This window comes from Mixophyes fleayi, chromosome 4 (assembly GCF_038048845.1).
Source record: "Mixophyes fleayi isolate aMixFle1 chromosome 4, aMixFle1.hap1, whole genome shotgun sequence".
Taxonomy (NCBI): domain Eukaryota; kingdom Metazoa; phylum Chordata; class Amphibia; order Anura; family Limnodynastidae; genus Mixophyes; species Mixophyes fleayi.
Window position 1 is genome coordinate 322,487,653 of NC_134405.1, and position 19,258 is coordinate 322,506,910.

At 41.7% G+C, this 19,258-nt stretch overlaps 1 protein-coding gene across 1 annotated transcript; it reads left to right on the forward strand.

The window, feature by feature from the left end:
- Nucleotides 1–1,928: 1,928 nt before the first annotated feature.
- On the forward strand, nucleotides 1,929–17,993 carry TIGAR (TP53 induced glycolysis regulatory phosphatase). The gene is made up of 6 exons (XM_075210202.1): nucleotides 1,929–2,090; nucleotides 8,279–8,316; nucleotides 10,390–10,511; nucleotides 11,706–11,783; nucleotides 14,859–14,969; nucleotides 15,505–17,993. The coding sequence occupies exons 1-6, from the start codon at nucleotides 2,059–2,061 to the stop codon at nucleotides 15,952–15,954; spliced, it is 831 nt and encodes a 276-aa protein (XP_075066303.1). The 5' UTR covers nucleotides 1,929–2,058; the 3' UTR covers nucleotides 15,955–17,993.
- Nucleotides 17,994–19,258: the final 1,265 nt, after the last annotated feature.

Sequence of the window (19,258 nt, forward strand, 5' to 3'; positions counted from 1 at the left end):
TTTGGAGTCAAGAAAAAAATTATACTAATGAATCTGAATAAAATAGTTCTTGGCCTTTATAGCTCCATACACAGCACTATAACTTTCTGTAGTATTAATTTGGCTACTATTGTGTTGGGCACAGGTTGGTATAATGTGATGGGCACAGGTTGGTATAAAGTGATGGGCACAGGTTGGTATAATGTATGGGGTACATTATACCTGCCTGAGTAGTGCGTTAAATACAGACTGGTATGTGGTAGGCAAATGCTCTTTATTGCAATTGCTATACTACACTATTAATAATCACAAAGCATTACATACAATTATTACATACTGTAGTAATGCATATAATAACACTACATCATATATTGTAGGTATCACAGGCCAATATAAATAGTATCACAATGCAGCATTTATCACTATATCACAAATCACCACATGAATATTTTCCATCATACTTCTCAATGTCTTTTTTCAGTTTCCCACGGTCAATACTGAATGATCCCCTAGCCCTCCTAACATGTCATTTGAATTACTTAATGTGGATTTCAAAAGACTCTTATTCTGCCCATCCCACAACTAGCTATAATCATATGAACACAGATACCCATGGAAGCGGGTTTAGGGCTAATTTGGCAGCACTACATGAAAGCGGGGTATTTATCACCTACACCCTATGGAGGCAGACATTATGGGGGAGATTCGGTTACCGGCACAGTGACGCTGTAGTACCACCTGGTATGTTACCGTGTCATGCACTGGTAAAAAAAATATCTCTGATCTTTTTTTTTGCGCACACACCTACGAGGTCACTACGGAACCTCGCGGCGCACTGAACCCGCCCCTTTGTGTGCTGAACCAATCCTCAGCTTATTAATTCAGTGATAGGCAACCGGATACACTTCAGGGAAGCCATGGGCGGCCTTCTAACCTTCAAAAGACCCGCACATTCCCCTAATCTCAGTAATAAGACAATGCGTTTAATCAAAGAAAGAGACACCCACCTGTAATAACATATCAGCAGGAATTGTAAACAAGTGTTACAAGGTAAAACATATCTGACAATAATGCAGGAAGGAGCTGGGGGCCACAGGTGAGGACTAGGAGGGCCACATGTGACCCAACATATATATCTCATGGTGTCACTTCTTCTAAATTGATGGGTTTCAGTCTTTTGATTATTGGTTCACCTACATCGCCTCTGTGAGTAGGAAAATATAATATATATATATATATATATATATATATATATAATTATATTTTCTTACCTCTCTGTCTGTATGTATTACCCAGTATTGTTTTATTAATGTGTGTTCCCAATTGTAAAGCGCTACGGAATTTGCTGGCGCTATATAAAAAAATGTTGATGATGACGATATATTATTGAGGTTGGCTGAGACTATTTTTAAACTAAGATTCAATATTACAGGTAATTCTCAAGCCTGTATCTGCAACAGATGGATATATTTAGTACCTAGAACTTTTCTTGAAAAACAATACTGTAGAATATAACTGCCACAAACTTATAATATCTTCTTGAATGTACTTCTATGAGGCTGTACTGGCTGATTGCCAGGTAACAATACCTCCCTACAGAAACAGAAGTCACTTTTAACCATGAGAACAGCTGTGAGGAAGTGATTGTGCAATGGGCTAGCTAACCATGGTGTGCAATGGGCTAGCTAACCATGGTGTGCAATAAGCTAGCTGTGCAATGGGCTAGCTGTGCAATGGGATGGGCTAGGCTTCCAGCATTAGCACTGTATTAGCAGCCTACCTTCACTAATGACTTGTCCATCCAAGGAGCACACATGACAGCAGTAACCAGCAGCTCACCCAGGGGAAGGTGAGCTAATGCCAATCAACGTTCCACGTTGTCCGTGGCAGCCAATCAGCAGCCGCGTTACTTCTCCGCAGCCGCTGCCGGGCTGTCTGCTGCTGGGCGATTGGCTGTCTGCGCAGAAGGCAGTGATACATTGTATCTCTCCCGGAGTCGCCCTGCAATGCGGAGCAGCGGGTGTTAGAGACCGGGCACAGTTATTTGGGCAGGTGTCAGGCCGGCACCCTCCTCCCACCATGGCCAGGTTTGCATTGACCATCGTCAGACAGTAAGTGGATCTTCTCATTTAACCCCTTACTGGCCCAGACAACGTGGGCTGCTCTGCAGACATGCAGTAGGAAAGGTCACCATAGAGAGAGGGGGATCCAGGGAGCCGGATCAGGCTTATTATGGGCTGGTGATGGTAATGTGTGCTCTGCTCCCATACAAAGCACATTTCACAGGGGTGTCATCTACTTATGGAAACGCCTTTTTTTATTTTAGCATTGGACTGAAGAGGCAGATAGAGCACAAAAAAATATGTTAAAAAATAAGGTATTCATTATAAGTCCTAAAATATTCCATCACCATGGGCAACATGAAAGAGCAGTTGCTATTTTAGATTGTTCTCACTGGCCATGATAATTTAGGACTCCAGTCTTCATGATTACTAACAATCAGTGGTGGAACTACCATTGGTGCATAGAGGCCCATGGAGATAATGGGGCCCATTGCATGGCAGATGTAGAGGGGCATGCCACCGGATTCCTCCTCCCAACTTCGGGGCCCACAGTTCGCTAGCTCCACCTTTGCTAACAATATATTTAATAACTCTTGTTTTTTTTATATTCCCACGCTTATAGTGTGTGGTACCAATTGCTTATAATAGTTCGTAGTGTGTATTTCTGAGTTGACTTGTAATATCCGTTTCATTTTGCTATATGTGAGGAAAATAAATCTTTATGATACATGAACATCAATTTCTTAACTTCACTGATAGTTATGCATTCTCATCATGAAGCACTTTAACAATGAGTCGCCTGGTACAGGTGTCCTCACTTGTTAAATTTACCTGAAGACAGAAGAAGACCTGACATCTCTATTTCTGTTGACAACACAACAGTAAACTTTACCCCTGTAATCTTTAACACAGATAAATCTTATTTTATTAATATAGCGCCAGCATATTCCCTAGCGCTTTACAATTTGGAACAAACTGTCTAAGACAAGACAGGGTAAGAGGGCCTTGATCACAAGCTTACAATCTATAGGACTTGTCTGTAATCCAGTCCTGTTACATGCATCTAAGTGATATCTCCAGTATATGGACATATCTCACACAAGACACTGCAAAAACTTTAATTCACACACTCGTAATCTCCCACGTTGACTTGTGCAGTTAGGTCTGTTGCTGATCTTCCCATACAATCTATTATGAGTGCAGCAGCTAGACTCATTGTCCTCAATAATCAGTCTCCTACTGCTGCTGTCAGTCTTCATTGGTTGCATGACCTTACCATAATATATATAAAACAGGCTATATGAATGTCCAGTATATGTTTACCCCACTTCTGGTAAAACCTAGAAAGTAGATGTTTGGTACATTGGTAGATTTTAGGACACAATCAGACGCGGGCTGGGAGAGGCGTGGCCGGTGGGCACACAGGCGGCCGCATCTCATGAAAAGGGATGCGGCTGCGTCATTTATGATGCCCCCCTGCCCCCCGGGCCAGCCCGCCACTGGACACAATTGACAGGAAATATCCAAATGCCTAATTTTAAATCTACAGAGCTTTCATTGTTACCCTGCAAGGAAGAATGTGAATTCTTACATTCAGTGGTGAAATAGAGGGAGGTTGATATGAAACAGCTGAATAAGACTGATCAGGTGACTCGCATAATAAACAGCATTTATGATATGACTCAGGTTTGGAAAATAGTCCACTATCATCTGAGTTTGAGCTGTATGTGTAATATATATATATATATATATATATATATATATATATATATATATATATATATATATTACACACACACACACATTGTTTATTGCCCTGACTGTGTCTGATGATATGACATCTCGCAGTCTAAGGCAAGCTTATTTTAAAGTAAATGCTATATCACATTAAAATTATCATTGGTCACACATTTGCGATATGTATGAAAATATAGTTTAATACTTTACTAAAAGGAAAACTCTGAAAGGATTAGGTCTAAACAGATCCATTAAGTATTGTCAGGTTTTTAACCCCAAATGATGACATTGAGTTTCTCATGTGATATTTCACCAGCGGTGATAGAACATACGAGTCACAGGACAACGCAACAAATGATCATCATCATCAGTTATTTATATAGCGCCACTAATTCCGCAGCACTGTACAGAGAACTCGCTCACATCAGTCCCTGCCCCATTAGAGCTTACTGTCTAAATTCCCTAATATACACACACATAGGGACATATTCAATTGACGGCGGAATCGCAGAAAATCCCGCGCTCTAAAAATATTACCGTTCTTACGGTAATCCTGCGTAGGAAAACCGTTAATACGGTAATTTACTCGCTGGATTTCAGCTCGCAGCTGAAATCCAGCGAGATATTACCGTATTAATGGTAATATTTTTTGAGCGCGGGATTTTCGGCGATCCCGCTGTCAATTGAATATTCCCCATAGACGGAGAGAAAGAGACTAGGGTCAATGAGGACTTGGTCAACTCTCTTGTGGAATTCCTCAGCCCTCCAGGACTGCCGGCTCACAAATGGTCACTGAAGATTGGAGCCCCTATTATTTTGTTGCGGAACCTGTCCAACGACTCTGCTGCAGACCCAGAGTACACGTGTGCTGGTGGAAACCTGACATCATAGAGACCGCCATACTAACAGGTGCTGCCAGGGGGCAGTGTGTCTTCATAGCTCTCATGCCCAGCGACTACCCCTTTGAGTTCAAGCGCCTGCAGTTCTCCAACAGGCTGTGTATTTGCCATAACCATCAACAGGCTCAGAATCAGTCCTTAATGTGGCTGGGATTAACTTGGAGGAGTCCAGCTGTACGTCGCCTGCTGAGAGCCAGAAAAATTAAAAACCTCCACACCCTGACCCCATCTGAACAATACGTAAAATTATTTACAAGGAAGTATTGACATGTTATACACAAATACATATAAAAGGGAAAAGCCAAGATGGTGCCCTGACAGGACGAGTCGGCATATTCACTGGCATCGGGCTCCCCCCTGACATGTCGTCAGGTATGAACCATAGCGAGCATCTGGGCTTGTCTTGCTGACTGCATCCTACCCGGTGATACAGCCAGCAGCCTGGGCCACTTCTGAGACTGACGGCTCAATTGGGCCGACCCCTGCTGTACGTTCCCAGCCCCATAGGCAAACCGAGGGGGGGGGGGTTCCCAGCTCCACCGAAGCCCCTGCCCCATTGAGTCCCTTGCTCCAGCTAGGTCTCTACATGACTCCACCTGGGCCTCTACACCTTCCTGGTCCCTCACCACCTTAGCCTCTGCCACTACTAGACCTCCACACCATCTGGACCTTGCAGAACCCTGAACCATCCTGGCCCCAGCATCCTGCAGACCTCTGCTCCATTGTGGACTCCACTGATCACTTTGTCCCACTTGTTCCTATTGTCTCTCATTAATCCTCCTTATGCTGATTTGTTTCTTTACGCCCTTCAATTTGTTCTGTTAATTGCATCCATGCATTTATTATATTGCTTTTCTGTACCTAGGTACCATTGTTATGCTTGCTGTGCTCACCTATGTCTTATTAGTATGATTATACCGGGTGCTGTGGAATCTGTGGCGCCAAATGATGATGAAATACACTGTAAATGAAGTAGTCATTTAAATCAATTAAAATAATTGATTTGGAATAGCTGGGCAAAGAACAGATAGTCCAATATAAAACACTTCTAACATACAGATCTAGTAATAAATTGCACCAACACACATCTCTACACACTGCCCAAGACCTATGCTTCTTATTTTTACTTATTACTTGCACCCACGGTGGTTATAGGACTGTTTTCATTCCCTCCCTCGCACAACCAGACCTCCCCCCTTCTCCAAACCTTAAAGTGTTCCTTATAAACTCCTCTCTTTAGGTCAAGCTTATCAAATTCCCAAACAACTTTCTTACCCTCCTGAAGCTGCTCAGCTGATGACCTCCTCTCTACGCAGTTCACACATTTACACCTTGCATCTATTTTATTTCTGTATTCAACCTCCTGACCTTCAAACCAACATTGCTGTGTGACTGGACCATACAGCCCCACTGAGTACTGTTTTCCCTATTGCTATCTGGCTGAACCAATACACAATCTGAGGCATTTAGCCTCATGTATCAAACTCCTATAGATTGTAAGCTTGTAAACCGAGCCCTCTTACCTCTCTGTCTATTTTCTTTTTTTATATCCAAACTTGTTGTATTTTGTTCCAAATTATTGAGTACTGAAGAGTATGCTGGCTCTGTGTAAATGAATGTTAATAATCGCCACTATCCTAATGTAAGCGGCTATACTTAATGACAAGGTCATTATCTTGCTAGGTATCTTGACTTCCCAATCCTAGCTTATGGCCATTTGGATCTAATATTACCTAATTGGTTGGCAAAATTGCCGCTTGCATGGGCAACTTTATCCTGATGTTCCACTGCAGCTCTAAATTTGAATAGAGCATTATTTTACTACAGCTAAAGCTTCTCTCACATATTTAGGACCAGTCCTAATAAGATCAGGAAAAAAATGCAGTCTGTTGAGCTGCTGTGACATAATTTTAACCTGTCCCTGTGTATTAATTTACCCATCAACACCATCAATTGCAAACCTGCCATTCACACCCTGCCTGCTCAGTTAGAAAGGACGTTTCACCCTAACGTGGCAGCAATACAAATTTAGTTATGTATAAACACCGTAATCTCAGATACACTATTCTGCTCAGTAATATATACGCATCTGAATGGTGTGTATATGGGGGGAACTGATAGTCAGTTCGGAGGTGGAACATTAGTACTTGGAGGGACAATGATGTATTATCAGTACCCTCTGAGTAAATGTGGAGGAGCAGGGTGACAGCTGATTGGATGACGGGTCGATGAGTGAGGTCAATAATGATGCAGTATGGAGGGGTGATTTATGATTGAGGATTGGGGTTAATCATTCAGAAAGACGGGGTTAATGATGACTATGTGGGTGAGGGATTATTTATGATGATGAATGGAAGACGATGTGGTCAGGATAGTGATGGGGGGGGCTGTGAATGGATTTGAGGAGTGAGAGGGAGCCTGCAGAATGGGCCTGAGGGGGGATTAGTCGAGTGTATGGAAGAAATTTGCAAACAAATCTTTAAAACAACCAGTCTGATGACTATTCTGTTGCCACATGAGCTGGTTTGCTCTCCTCTTACATCCTCATAGAAGCTCTCTAGGCAGCATAAAGCATACTTGCCAACCTTTAAAAAGTTAATTCCGGGAGATCCTGGGCAGGGAGAAGTGGTTGGAGGGCGGGGCCAAAATGACTCGATTCACCGCGAATCGCGTCATTTTGAGGAGCACTTTGCTGTATGCGGGATACTTGCATGCTATCCCGGGAGTCCGGGAGACCTACCCGAATTTCAGGAGTCTCCCGGACATTCCGGGAGAGTTGACAAGTATGGCATAAAGCTATGTGCAAATGAGCATTTTTTAATTTTCTTTTTTTTTCTCCGTCAGGTGAATGAAATAGACGTATCACAGAGATCATTGCTTTTTGTAGGGTGATCCCCCATACAATGCGCAGGAGCTTTACCAAAGCTGCTGACCGAGTAGGCATGGGGGCAAATTGTATTTCTTTCCTGTCCCATCATCTATTTTATGCCTCAGTGGTATTCCATACTTGCCAACATTTCTTTTTCTTTTTCCGGGAGATGCCGGCTGGGACGTGGGCGTGCAGGGGGCGGGGCGGCGAAATCACGTCATTTTGGCCCCGCCCCCGTGACGGAATGACGCAAATTGCGTCATTTTACAGCGGGGGCGGGGCTAAACGCCGCGATTCCGGGTGAATCGCGGCGTTTAAACTGAATTTTTCCCACTTCCTATCAGGGAGATTGCCACACTCGTCCGGGAGACTCTCGCAAAATGCGGGAGTCTCCCGGACAATCCGGGAGAGTTGGCAAGTATGTGGTATTCTAGTGCTTTGATAGGCTGCATATTGTCTCACTCTGAATATGGCTGCCTCCACTGTACTATGATTAGTGAAGGATAACAGAATATAAATTTTTCCCCTCAGGTCTCATTACATCTTGATGAAGCTTTCTTTGAGTGAATTAATATACAATATATGTGCTGCATGCAATTAATTATATTTTTGACTCCCTGTCAACAGTCTTATGTACTTCATTATGAAAAATATTGGTGCTCTGTAAACAAATAATGCAGTATATTTGTAACTATTCCTTTTGTTTATTAATATTTATTCCCATTTTTCAGTGGGGAGACACGCTACAACAAAGAAAAATTACTGCAAGGTAGGAACGAACGTTACTACATTGTGCAATTAAAGGGACTCTAACTCTGAATGAAAACTGTCACTGCCTAATTGTGCCTATGGAAATTATATATTAGGCAAAGTTTTACGTTACCCCTCTGTACAGGCTGTGAGCAAACTGCTTTTGAATTTCAGACCTAGCTATTACCCAGTGATGTCGGATACGCCCCCTCGATCACAGGAATATCTGTAGATACTTTGCATTGTGACAGGATTATCCCAGGTGAACAAGATTGACAAAGGAGAGGGGGGACGGGACGGGACAGAAACATGGCCTTTGCCAGCCTAAAGGTGTCTATAAACGGAAAAGACATGAGCCAAGTGGCTGGAACCATATCCATATTTGTCATACATGAATGTGGCCAAGTTAGAAACATCCCGAACTTTGGCACACCGGGTAACTAGAACCCATAGGACTAGTAACTAATGCTAGTAGATTCATATACAGGGGCATTGTCAGCTGCAATGTCTTCCAGGGATCGGCAGACGTCTTATGCCCACACGCATTCCAATTTGCAATGCACAATGTAGGGTAAATTGCATGAATGATCACACAACTCATAGAAGGTAAGGGAATTCCTGCGACAGGAACATTGTTATACATTCATCTCATAAAGCTAAAACCAGTCCGTCCATAACAACTACACCAACCGCTTCTTATTGCCGCTAGGTTCTAAAATATTGTTTTCTGAGCAGGGTAAGTTTGAAAGGGGTCATGCAGGACCTGGCAAAAGTTTAAATGTTTTAAAGTCACTGAAAGTCAAGTTTTACTGGCGTTTATTTATGAGGAGACCCAGTTCCATTTCGTACCAGATATTCACCACTATATTGATTCATCGGGAGTCTAAATTCTAGGAACGCAGATCTATCGCACTTGGGAGATTTCTTTTGCTCCAGGCTGATGGACCCCTGCTTGTGAAGCATCAGATTGTTCACTTTCCTGACTCAGCGATTCTCCTGGGAGACCTTTAAAAGTCTCACAAATCTCCCGCACATAATCCGGGGCAATGGGATCTGTCTAGGACATTTATACTAGAACCCAAGCATCATACTATTGGCTATGATTACTGCACAGAACTTGTAGACCAGACTTTTTAGCACCATTACTTCTTTCTTTAGAAGTCTCCTGAATGTGTGTTCATTGTTTACTTTCAGTTCAGTTGGTGCAAAAGTTTTTAATGTTGTGACAAACCTTGTATGTGATACAATTATTGTAGTAAACCAATTACCCCTTTTTGCGTAACTACAATACATACGTAAATGATATACAGAAGTGCACCTATATATAGAATATTACTATAATTGCAAAATGTAAAAAACATTTGAGGAAAGGGCTGTATATAGTTTATTTTTATCTGTTCGATCACTAAGATGCCTTTAATTCTGCAATATTTTTTGCTAAAGTTTATTGAACTTTTACTAAATTGTTTAAGGAGCTATAATAACTGGAGCTATAATAGGATCAATTAGTCAAGGTCGGCCCGCGGTGAGGTGAGAGCTGAGAGCTGCCAGCCTCTCCGCCGTTGATACTGCGCTGTGTCATTGCATTCAGTCCCCTGTTGACAAACCAATTGTGACAAATAGTTGTCTGTATGTTGTATACTTTTAAAGGGAAAATATCAGGCTTTTTTATTTTTAATTATGCTTCTAACGAAATGGGCTGGATCTAACTCCTGAACACCACGCTACAAAAATATTATTTACAGCCAAAATGTTTAATACTGCAATGCAGAGCTATGTCCTCGGTAAACCCATCGGTAAGATACAGTGGATACAGAATCTTGTGGATCGAAACGCGTTAGAAAATTTTGTTACATAGGAATATCTGGTTCTATATGTAATGGGCACTTTGATTTAAAAAAAAAAAACCTGTTTTTAAATATAGTACAATGTTTTCTTGTCCTTGTAACAAAAACAATAGCTGAGTGTTTTTTGTCTTTACAAGAGCCAGTCTCACCCGGTGATATCTATTGCCCGTATTTACGCCCCGGATTTAGTCCTAAAACGCTACCGAGTGACGCTAATCATTTTATTGCACATCTTGTTTCCGCAGGCCAAGGTATAGACGAACCTCTTTCTGAAATCGGGTTCAAGCAGGCGGATGCCGCTGGCAGATTTCTGAGCTATGTCAAATTCACTCATGTGTTCTCCAGCGACCTGATCCGGGCAAAGCAAGCAAGTGCTTTTCCGTACTGTCATTTTTATTTCACTGCTATGATATATATTTTCATATGCTGCTTTCTACATTGTTGTTAATGAGAATCTGTGGGGCAGGTCTTCTTTTACCAAGTACAGGTTTCCACTAGCCCTCCCCTGTTCACCTGGGAGAGGCTCTGTAATTACCATGGTAGTCTGACAGTTTAGTATGCTAATTGACCCGGCTAGTATGCTAAACAGCCCAGCCAGCATGCTAACAGCAGTCAGTGCCGTCCCGCTATAACCACTGAAATACTGAAGGGGCTGCTGGCGGAGTATCCGAGTGCTTCCCCTTATGCTGTTGGCATTGACTGTGCTTTCAGTCTAACCCTTGCCCAGATAACCAGGGGGAGGGAGGGGAGGATTTGTTTTCTCCTACAGGCTTAAAATAGCCGTCACTTAGCAAAAGAGGGATCGTCACAGGTTCTCTTTAATAATTCAAAGCACGAATATGAAATGAGCTGTACCCATGTACTGTTATTTTTATAGAAGCGCTACACTTAGAATGTAAGTTCTTTTAAATGCTAAAAATCACAAATGTAATTGTTTTGGGAGACTAACTGATATATATTAGATGGCACCACATCTGTTGCTACTACTGTCTATGAACAAGCGTAGCCAGTGATTAATAGAACTTGTCGGATAGCGGAATACTAAAGAGGAGCGCAGCAAGTAAACGCTAAATATGTTTAGATACATGAGGGTTTTCCTAATGAAATGGCTAGTTCTGTTTATTTAGTACAATATATTTTTTTACATTATGTCACTGCTTATTCTTTTGAGTTTTATAAATTCATTGTAACCAATATAAATATTTTGGTTGATATTAAAAAAACAAAACAAGCAGCTTATAATCTAGGAACAGTTTATATGTTATATTTATTTGTGCTTGACTATGCCTGGAACGCCAACATTGGAGCCTCCAGTACAAGGAAAGATATATTACTTAAATTGCCAGTGGTTGTGTAGAGAGGCAGCTTGTGACACACAGGGACGACTAAAGTTGGGTCAAGAGTGAATAATTTTATTTTTTTATTTTATTTATAGCTCTTTGAGTGTTTGATTTGATAATCAGTGTATTGTATCGATTACAATCTGGTTATCTGAACAATTAATCAATTGCAAAATACAGATTACATATACACAGTAATAACCCTTATTTTTGCTCTGCAGACGGCTTATACCATCATGAAGAACAACCAGTACAGTGAGGACATTACGATTAACTACGACCCCAGACTGCGGGAGAGGGTAAGTGCTTGCCAAATAAAAACAGAGGTGTAAATCCTTTTACTTGTACAGGTGCCCACACACATGCTGATGGTTTGGTCTCAAACGTCCTTATTGTGACCACGGCACAGAGATGTCGCCAATTCTGATCTTCATATTATCAGTCAGTCCGGACTGACTGTAAATCCAGTCGTTTGGTGATTGGATCTAACCATGTGTTACATCACTGTGATTTTTTGGGTGAAGTACCGTATATACTCGTGTATAAGCCGACCTTTTCAGCACATTTTTTCATGCTGAAAAAGCCCCACTTGGCTTATACACGGGTGAACTTACCTGTTCTCCGGTCCCTCAGCTCTTAACTTCCGCAGTGGAACGCCTGTCTGTCTGTCTGTCTCTCTTTCTCTGTCTGTCTCTCTTTCTCTGTCTGGTCTGTCTGTCTCTCTCTCTCTTTTATATAAAGAAAGGTGCATATGTCCAAACAACCAGTCACATAAAAAATACATAAATCATTTGGTAGCTAATCAATCAAATACACACATGATATAAAAATGCATATACAGATGTAAATAAAAAACATAATAATGAATAAATCTAAAAAATTTACCAGTAGCTGCTGCATTTCCCACCCTAGGCTTATACTCGAGTCAATAAGTTTTCCCTTTTTTTGGTGGTAAAATTAGGTGCCTCGGCTTATATTCGAGTCGACTTATACTCGAGTATATACGGTACTTAACTTAGACAGGCTATTTATAAATAGTGACAAGCCAGGAGTCAATAAAGGCCATAACATAATTTGTTTGTCAAAATATTGCACACTTGCTCCTAGATTTCCGCCAAGGTTTTATAAAGCAATGTATCTGTGTTTGTGGAGGATCACATGTTGGGACAGAGGGAGGGGAGATGGCGCTTAGTTTTGCAGAGAAGGACAGAAATTTGGTTTCCTTTATGCAGAGCAGGATTATTAAAATGTGATAATGGCGCGGACAGGGCAAACGGCCATTTTCGTTCAGCAAAAGGACTTTACAGCAGGTCATAGCAGACCGTCGTTGGCTCTCATTGATCATTCTTTAAATTGCAATAACAATCCGATGTCCCCTCACACACGTGACTCATTTAAACCATGGTTCTGAAGTGGTAGGCGGTTGGACTTCGATGTGACGTTTACACTTCCACACACGTTTCCTCTCCACACAGCTAAGCGCGCAGCCAGCGCGCAGAGGCGTTTTCTGAGAATGCACGCGCTAGGCGGGGCGCCTCAGTGTGAGCTGGGCAGATTACCCATGTACAGCGGTACAGAACCAAGGTGCTTTGTGGTGCTCATCATAAAAAGCCTCCAGTGCGCTGGCACATGATGAGGTTATATATTTTGGCGCAACTACATAAATACATTTCAGACAATATTATGATTAAAGCAATTCTAAACTAGATCAATCTTCAAACAGCAATAAAACTCATTATTGGGGTTTCTGATAAAAAAAAGTGTATGATTAAAATTAAGTTATGTTTAACAAGACCAATAAAAAATACCAATTGTATAGTTAGTTATTGACTTTTTTGCTTGCTCAGTTCGGGGCCACAGAGCAAAATGTTCTTCAGCAAATTCTGGTTGCTGCATAATAAAAGTAACCAGAAGGGGGAGTGGTAGAGTGTGGCACTATTCCATCCCCTTGTATTATGTCATGTCCTGTTCTTCATCACAACTTCCATACTAGCATGAATATTATACAGCCTATTTCTGCTCTGTAGTCTGTAACTTTACTGTGGTAATATGGTTTGGTCACTAGAGGGCGCTCCAACATAAGCTCTTTTTTCCACCACTAAATAAAGTAGAATATTTTTTTTTCCTCGACTGTTTCCTCTATTTTCTGCTGGGACCCCCTGCCTGATGCCAATGGTGTGTATGTCAATGTATCCCCATATAACCAATAACCACCTTGTCACTCTTTATTTTTGTATACATAATATAAAACGTAATTACAACAGTCCGTTTATGTTTCGTTATACCGTCCTCTACAGATCCTTTTCTGATATTGTAACTCTTTTGCTGCCACTTTTGCACCTCCGGTGGCTAGGCCACATTCCACCATAATGGGCTGCCCTTATTATAGCAGGAATAAGGTTCTACGTCTCTGCATTTCACCAGGATTCCATTCGTTTTTTGTTTTCACACAGTTGGTGCCAGAGGCAAACGCAGGATTTGTAGAGAGGGGTTTCCATGCCACACCTCCAGTGGGCGTGGCCAGCATGCTTCGGGGCGTGGCTATAATTTTAGACAGTGTTTGGCTGCTCTCCAACTCTTCCTATCCCCATCGTATACACGGGGATGCTGCCTGCACTACTGTTAGGTGCACACAGCTCTCCCTTTTCGAGCAGAGCCGTGTGAAGCAGCACATACCTCCCAACTGTCCCTACAATCAGGACAAAGTCCTGACTGAGTGTGTCAGAACAGTTGACAGACTGTCCTGCTCTCACCTACCTGTTCTTGCTGCTTTCAATGCTTGTTGGGGAGAGATGGCTGTTAACAGTGCAGACAGAAACGATCTGCACGCAAGCTGCAAAGTGGCTGGTCCCGGGGCAGGGTCCAGCCACCTCAAGCATACAGTACCCCAGGCTGTAAGGGGGGTTTCCAGGCACTAAACCCCCCTTCCTCGGTTTGCCTATGGGTGCAATGCAACAAATGTGTCCCTAATTAATTATATGTCTTTTATATTTTATAGGCGCCCCAAATGTGTGTATATTATTAGCAGTGTGTACGGGGGTCATTGTGCTGTTTACATGTAAAGGTTTTTTATGTGTATATGGATTTAACTTTTTTTTTTTCATTTTATTTATCCTTTGTATAAGAGTCTCTGTTTTTTTTTATTATAAGGTTGTGCTTTAATATGCCGCGATGAGCATGTCCGGGACATCTGCTTCATGTATATTAATTGGGTCCCACGGTCCCAATCCACAGCTGTCCTTTTATGTCAGCCAGACCGGTCCCCTTACCAAACGTCACTATATGTACATATAAAGGGTAAAACGTGTAGTTATTACTCCTCAGTGAATGTTTTTCTCCGTAATAGCTGATGTATAAAACGTTCTATATTCCAGAAATACGGCATTGCGGAGGGGCGGCCTCTCAGTGAGCTTAAAACAATGGCAAAGAAATCTGGGGATCAGTGTCCGTCATACACCCCGCCGGGGGGAGAGACCCTGGATCAGGTAAATATCTAGGGTAGAACTGACTCCGCTGCTGTATTCGCAAGCGCTAAGTGGTTGTAATTTTATAGCCGTGATGTGGTCACATATAGACAACAAGTAGTCAAACTAGAAGTCAGCGCGTGTTTTATTTTTTAAGGAGCCGAGGAAGTTGTGCATCCGCTGATCTCAATAGATATGGCTCCCAAATGTTAGGTGACAGCAGTCATTGTTTAGGAGCTGGGATTTGTGAACTGACATTCTGTGACAAAATCTTTTCAGAAGGAGTCATGTGACACAAGTGACATCACTGCTCACTAAATATAAGGATATATTTTATATGCATGTTTTCATATATCCATGTTACGTTTGTTTTATAGTAATGGTAAATGTAGTGTAATAAAATTGTGTTTATAGTTTAGTTGCAAAAGAAGAACAGTTGCTACCGCTTTTCATGGCGAGTTTTAGTCGGTGACTAAAGGGGTGGGGCATTGTAACTAAAGTATTTAGAAATAAATCACATTTTGTTTGTTTTGTTTTTTTTGTTTTTGTTCACCAGGTCCGAGCTCGTGCCAAAGACTTTTTTGAGTTTCTGTGCCAGCTGGTCGTGGATGAAACGGCCGTCAGAGACCAGTCGGCTTTGGGAGCGGCGGGCAGGGAGCGGGTGGCTCCCCTCAACCTCTCCCCGTTCACCAATCACAGCGGTGGGAATCCGGCCGGCTGCCACGGTAACAGCGACGTCGCGCTGGACGCTAATATCCTACTGGTGAGTCACGGCGCTTACATGAGAAACTGGATCAAGTACTTTGTGGAAGATCTGCAGTTCACCTTCCCTCCGGACCTGAAGAAGATGCGGGAACTGTCCGTCAGCCCGAACACCGGGATCAGCCATTTTATTATCAGTCTCAAGCCGGGAGATATCCGTAAGCCCGACATCTGCTGCATTTGTATTAATCGCCACGACCACTTAGCGGACATGAATGCAGACACCAGCCATTATGTGGTATGATGTGCACTGACCTCATTCTCCTGTGTGCCCAGCTGGCATGGCATGCTGGGAGTTGTAGTTTTAAAAACAACAGCGGCTCGCTTTGTATTGCCTGTTATTTATATCTGAGGAAAAAAAAAAGGAATCTCCTCATCTTGAATATGACTGACTACTTTTGATGTAAAAATTACATTTAACAGTACGCATTTCTTCCAGATGATGGACTGCATGTTTATAACCTCTTTAATATATTGTGCTGTAATATAGTCTGTGGAGCGGAGGAGCAGGGGCTGCAGAAATCCCATAAACCTGTTTTGAAGGGCTACAGTCAGTCCACGAGTCCATTTCATACTACATCCACTGTGATCCGCTGACAGGCTGCTTGCGGATTGGTGGTTTAAAATGGACCTGTTGCCTGGACAGATGAGCCAGTCATTTTGTGGGCTGAAGCAGTAGATGCAGTCCATCACCGGTGCCATTTTAAGGCTCAGTGAGGTGGCTCAGTGGTCAGCACATCTGCCTCAAAGCACTGGGGTCATGAGTTCGATCCCCGACCATGGCCTTATCTGTGTTGAGGTTTGTATTGGTTCAGCTCACAAAATGGCTGCCTACACCGTGTACAGACAGTGGGCGCTCTTTAACAGCATGTAACTGCTTGTCCCTGTGTTAAAGAGCTTACACACTATCCCTTCTGTAAATGCCGATCTATGCTTTTGACAGGCAGCGGTGGCAGTACTTTGAAAAGGGGGATGAGGTATTCATCTATACAAGGTGACATATTGGTTGGAAATGGTTTAAACCAATCATATGCCACCCTCTACAGCATTGAGCCCCGCCTTCCCTTGTCTTATCTCGGTAACGGTATACAACACATGGAAGTATAATTGACTATCCAGTTATTTTCTAGGTCTTATTTAGCCTGTGTTTCTTCATTTGTGTGTGTTGTATTTTGTTCTTGTTTTTCATTTTTGTTTTTTTTTCTGATGCATGAAATTGATTATTTAAAACTGGAATTTGTAAATCATTTTTACAAAAGGGCTAATTCAAGCGTATTGATGTGCAGATGGTAAAAGTTGAGTCAAACCATTAGCCAGTTTTATGTTATGTGTATTGATTTGAATTGGTATACGTCTTGTAGTCTCACACCTCGCTCCTGGGGCAAGTTGCAATATTCTGTTCTGAAGTCAGCATCTACTTTATTTCCAAAATAAAAGTGAGTTACGGTCTCATGACCTGTCCACGGACACTGACAGGTCTGCCCCCTAGTGGTTATAGATGGCAGTACCTGACTAGAGATTCTCGGGATTGTTTTAAATTGGTTTGTCAAACTTTGATTCTGAAGTTTGAAACTTCACGATCAATTTTCAAAATTTAGAATATACTAATAATTTGACTGAACCTCAAGCAAGGTAAATAGGTTTTGGTGTTCAAGCTTGTTTAAACATAATGGCTACTTTGTATAGGGCTCTTTTAATGATTTTCGAACTCAAACACCAAAACATCTGCTGGTTAAATTACAAAAAAAATAAAAACCTGTTGATATACAAGAAGCTGTAGCTGTTTGAACAAGCAACATTTATAGTTTATTTTAACTACTGTTAGAAATGCCATCCACATACGCAGTAGTGACCTTTTGAACTGCAAGATTCAAACACCGAACTTGAGTTCACATTTCATCGTTCAAGGGCAGTCAAGCCGCCGATTTTGCGGGAAACCGTTTTGGGTCCTTTCGAAGGGGCCAAATGTGATTGATATTCAAGTCAGTTTGAATTATAAGAGAATTTCAGATTGCAAATCCTGCTTGGCGGGGAGTTGAACCGGATTGCAATTTATTGTATTAGAGAAATTGACACAGCGCTAGTATCAAAACAGTTTTTAGGCTTACTGCCTTTACTCGATAACCATTAGGTTTATAAACAGACTGTATTCTGTGCAAAAATAGGCTAATTTATTTATTTATACCTAGCTGTGAATTACGAGTAGGACATTCAAGAACGCAGATTAAATGGATAATTCCATCCTCAAATAAAATGTCATAAAGATGATTCTTGTCCAAGAAATGCGTCTTGTGTTTTTTTGTTCTGTCGTTATGACTCCAGAAATACCGTTTTATAGGAGCTTCAGTGAATCCCTGTGGATTATTTTTCAAAATTCAGTTTTTAGTGGGGGAAGGTCAACTGGAAAAGATATTCAAGTACTTTATTGCAAATATACATCAAATAGCAGCACTGCAGAGTATTTGTCTCCACCTGTGATATCACCACTAAGCTGTCTGGTTGCATCAGCTAATGTTGATTCTTGGAAGGGTTCCAACAACTGCAGAGTAGGTAGCACAAAATGGAGTATATAGAGGAATAGGGCAGTAACCCATAGCAACCAAACCGTTACCCATAGCAACCAAACCCAACAACATTAATCTGCAGAAGGCTAAATCATAGCCCATGGGTCTTCTGTTGTATTGGCAAGTATGCATCTTTGCTCCTAATATATTTAATGGGAGCCGGCTGTTGACATTGGAATTATTCTTTAAAGAGGATATACGTTCTCCACTATTGCACATTCATATATATATATCAAAGCCCGTGTGTTGCTGAGATAAATAACCAAAAGTATATGAATAGTTGAAGTTATACTATCCAGCGTGCTATCTGGATGGACCACTTGCAGTGTTTGGACAGATTGACAAGTTTAGGACAACCCTTCTTAAAATACACATGCTCCCACATCTATCATATTGGGCGTTCGCTCTTTTGCAGAGTTATGGATGAATTTAAACATTCAGCACCAAGAGCCGCAGCTCCAGGTAATGGGGTTGGGTTTTTGGGGAAGATCCCTCCCTTATTTGCTATATGTAGGTGGGCATCTTGATTAATAAGGGCTTCTCCAAAGTTAACACCCCATTTAACATGTTATGTTATGTGATGAGAGGGGGAATAATTTACAGTGCACATAGGAGATTTAGTTTCTCTGCTCACCACATCATGTGACTCTGGTTACCATGGTAGTCACATGACACTGAAAACACGTCAGATTTCTGTTAAAAACAAAAAAAAACACATTTTGATCATGGGATTAAAATCAAACTCTGTTAAATAATATGTTCGTAATTCATTTTGGATTATGAGTATTGCTGGTTGTCTGAGAAGATCAGCCAGAAATGTAAATGATGATTTTAATTGTGCACATTAGTAATATTACCCTTATAACCACACTTCACTGTCACCTATGCTGATCATAATGTGCTACACTATGGGGCAGATTCACTTTGACGCAAGGGGACGCTAAGGGTCTCCGGAACAATTCGCAGAGACGCGTCGCGTCGGAG

What these genes read in the sequence shown, in the direction of transcription:
- TIGAR (XM_075210202.1), top strand. Translation starts at nt 2,059, where the DNA reads ATGGCCAGGTTTGCATTGACCATCGTCAGACA. An exon ending in ACCCCAGACTGCGGGAGAGG is followed by an intron (nt 11,784 to 14,858) that starts GTAAGTGCTTGC and finishes TCTATATTCCAG; the next exon opens with AAATACGGCATTGCGGAGGG. An exon ending in GGGGAGAGACCCTGGATCAG is followed by an intron (nt 14,970 to 15,504) that starts GTAAATATCTAG and finishes TTTGTTCACCAG; the next exon opens with GTCCGAGCTCGTGCCAAAGA.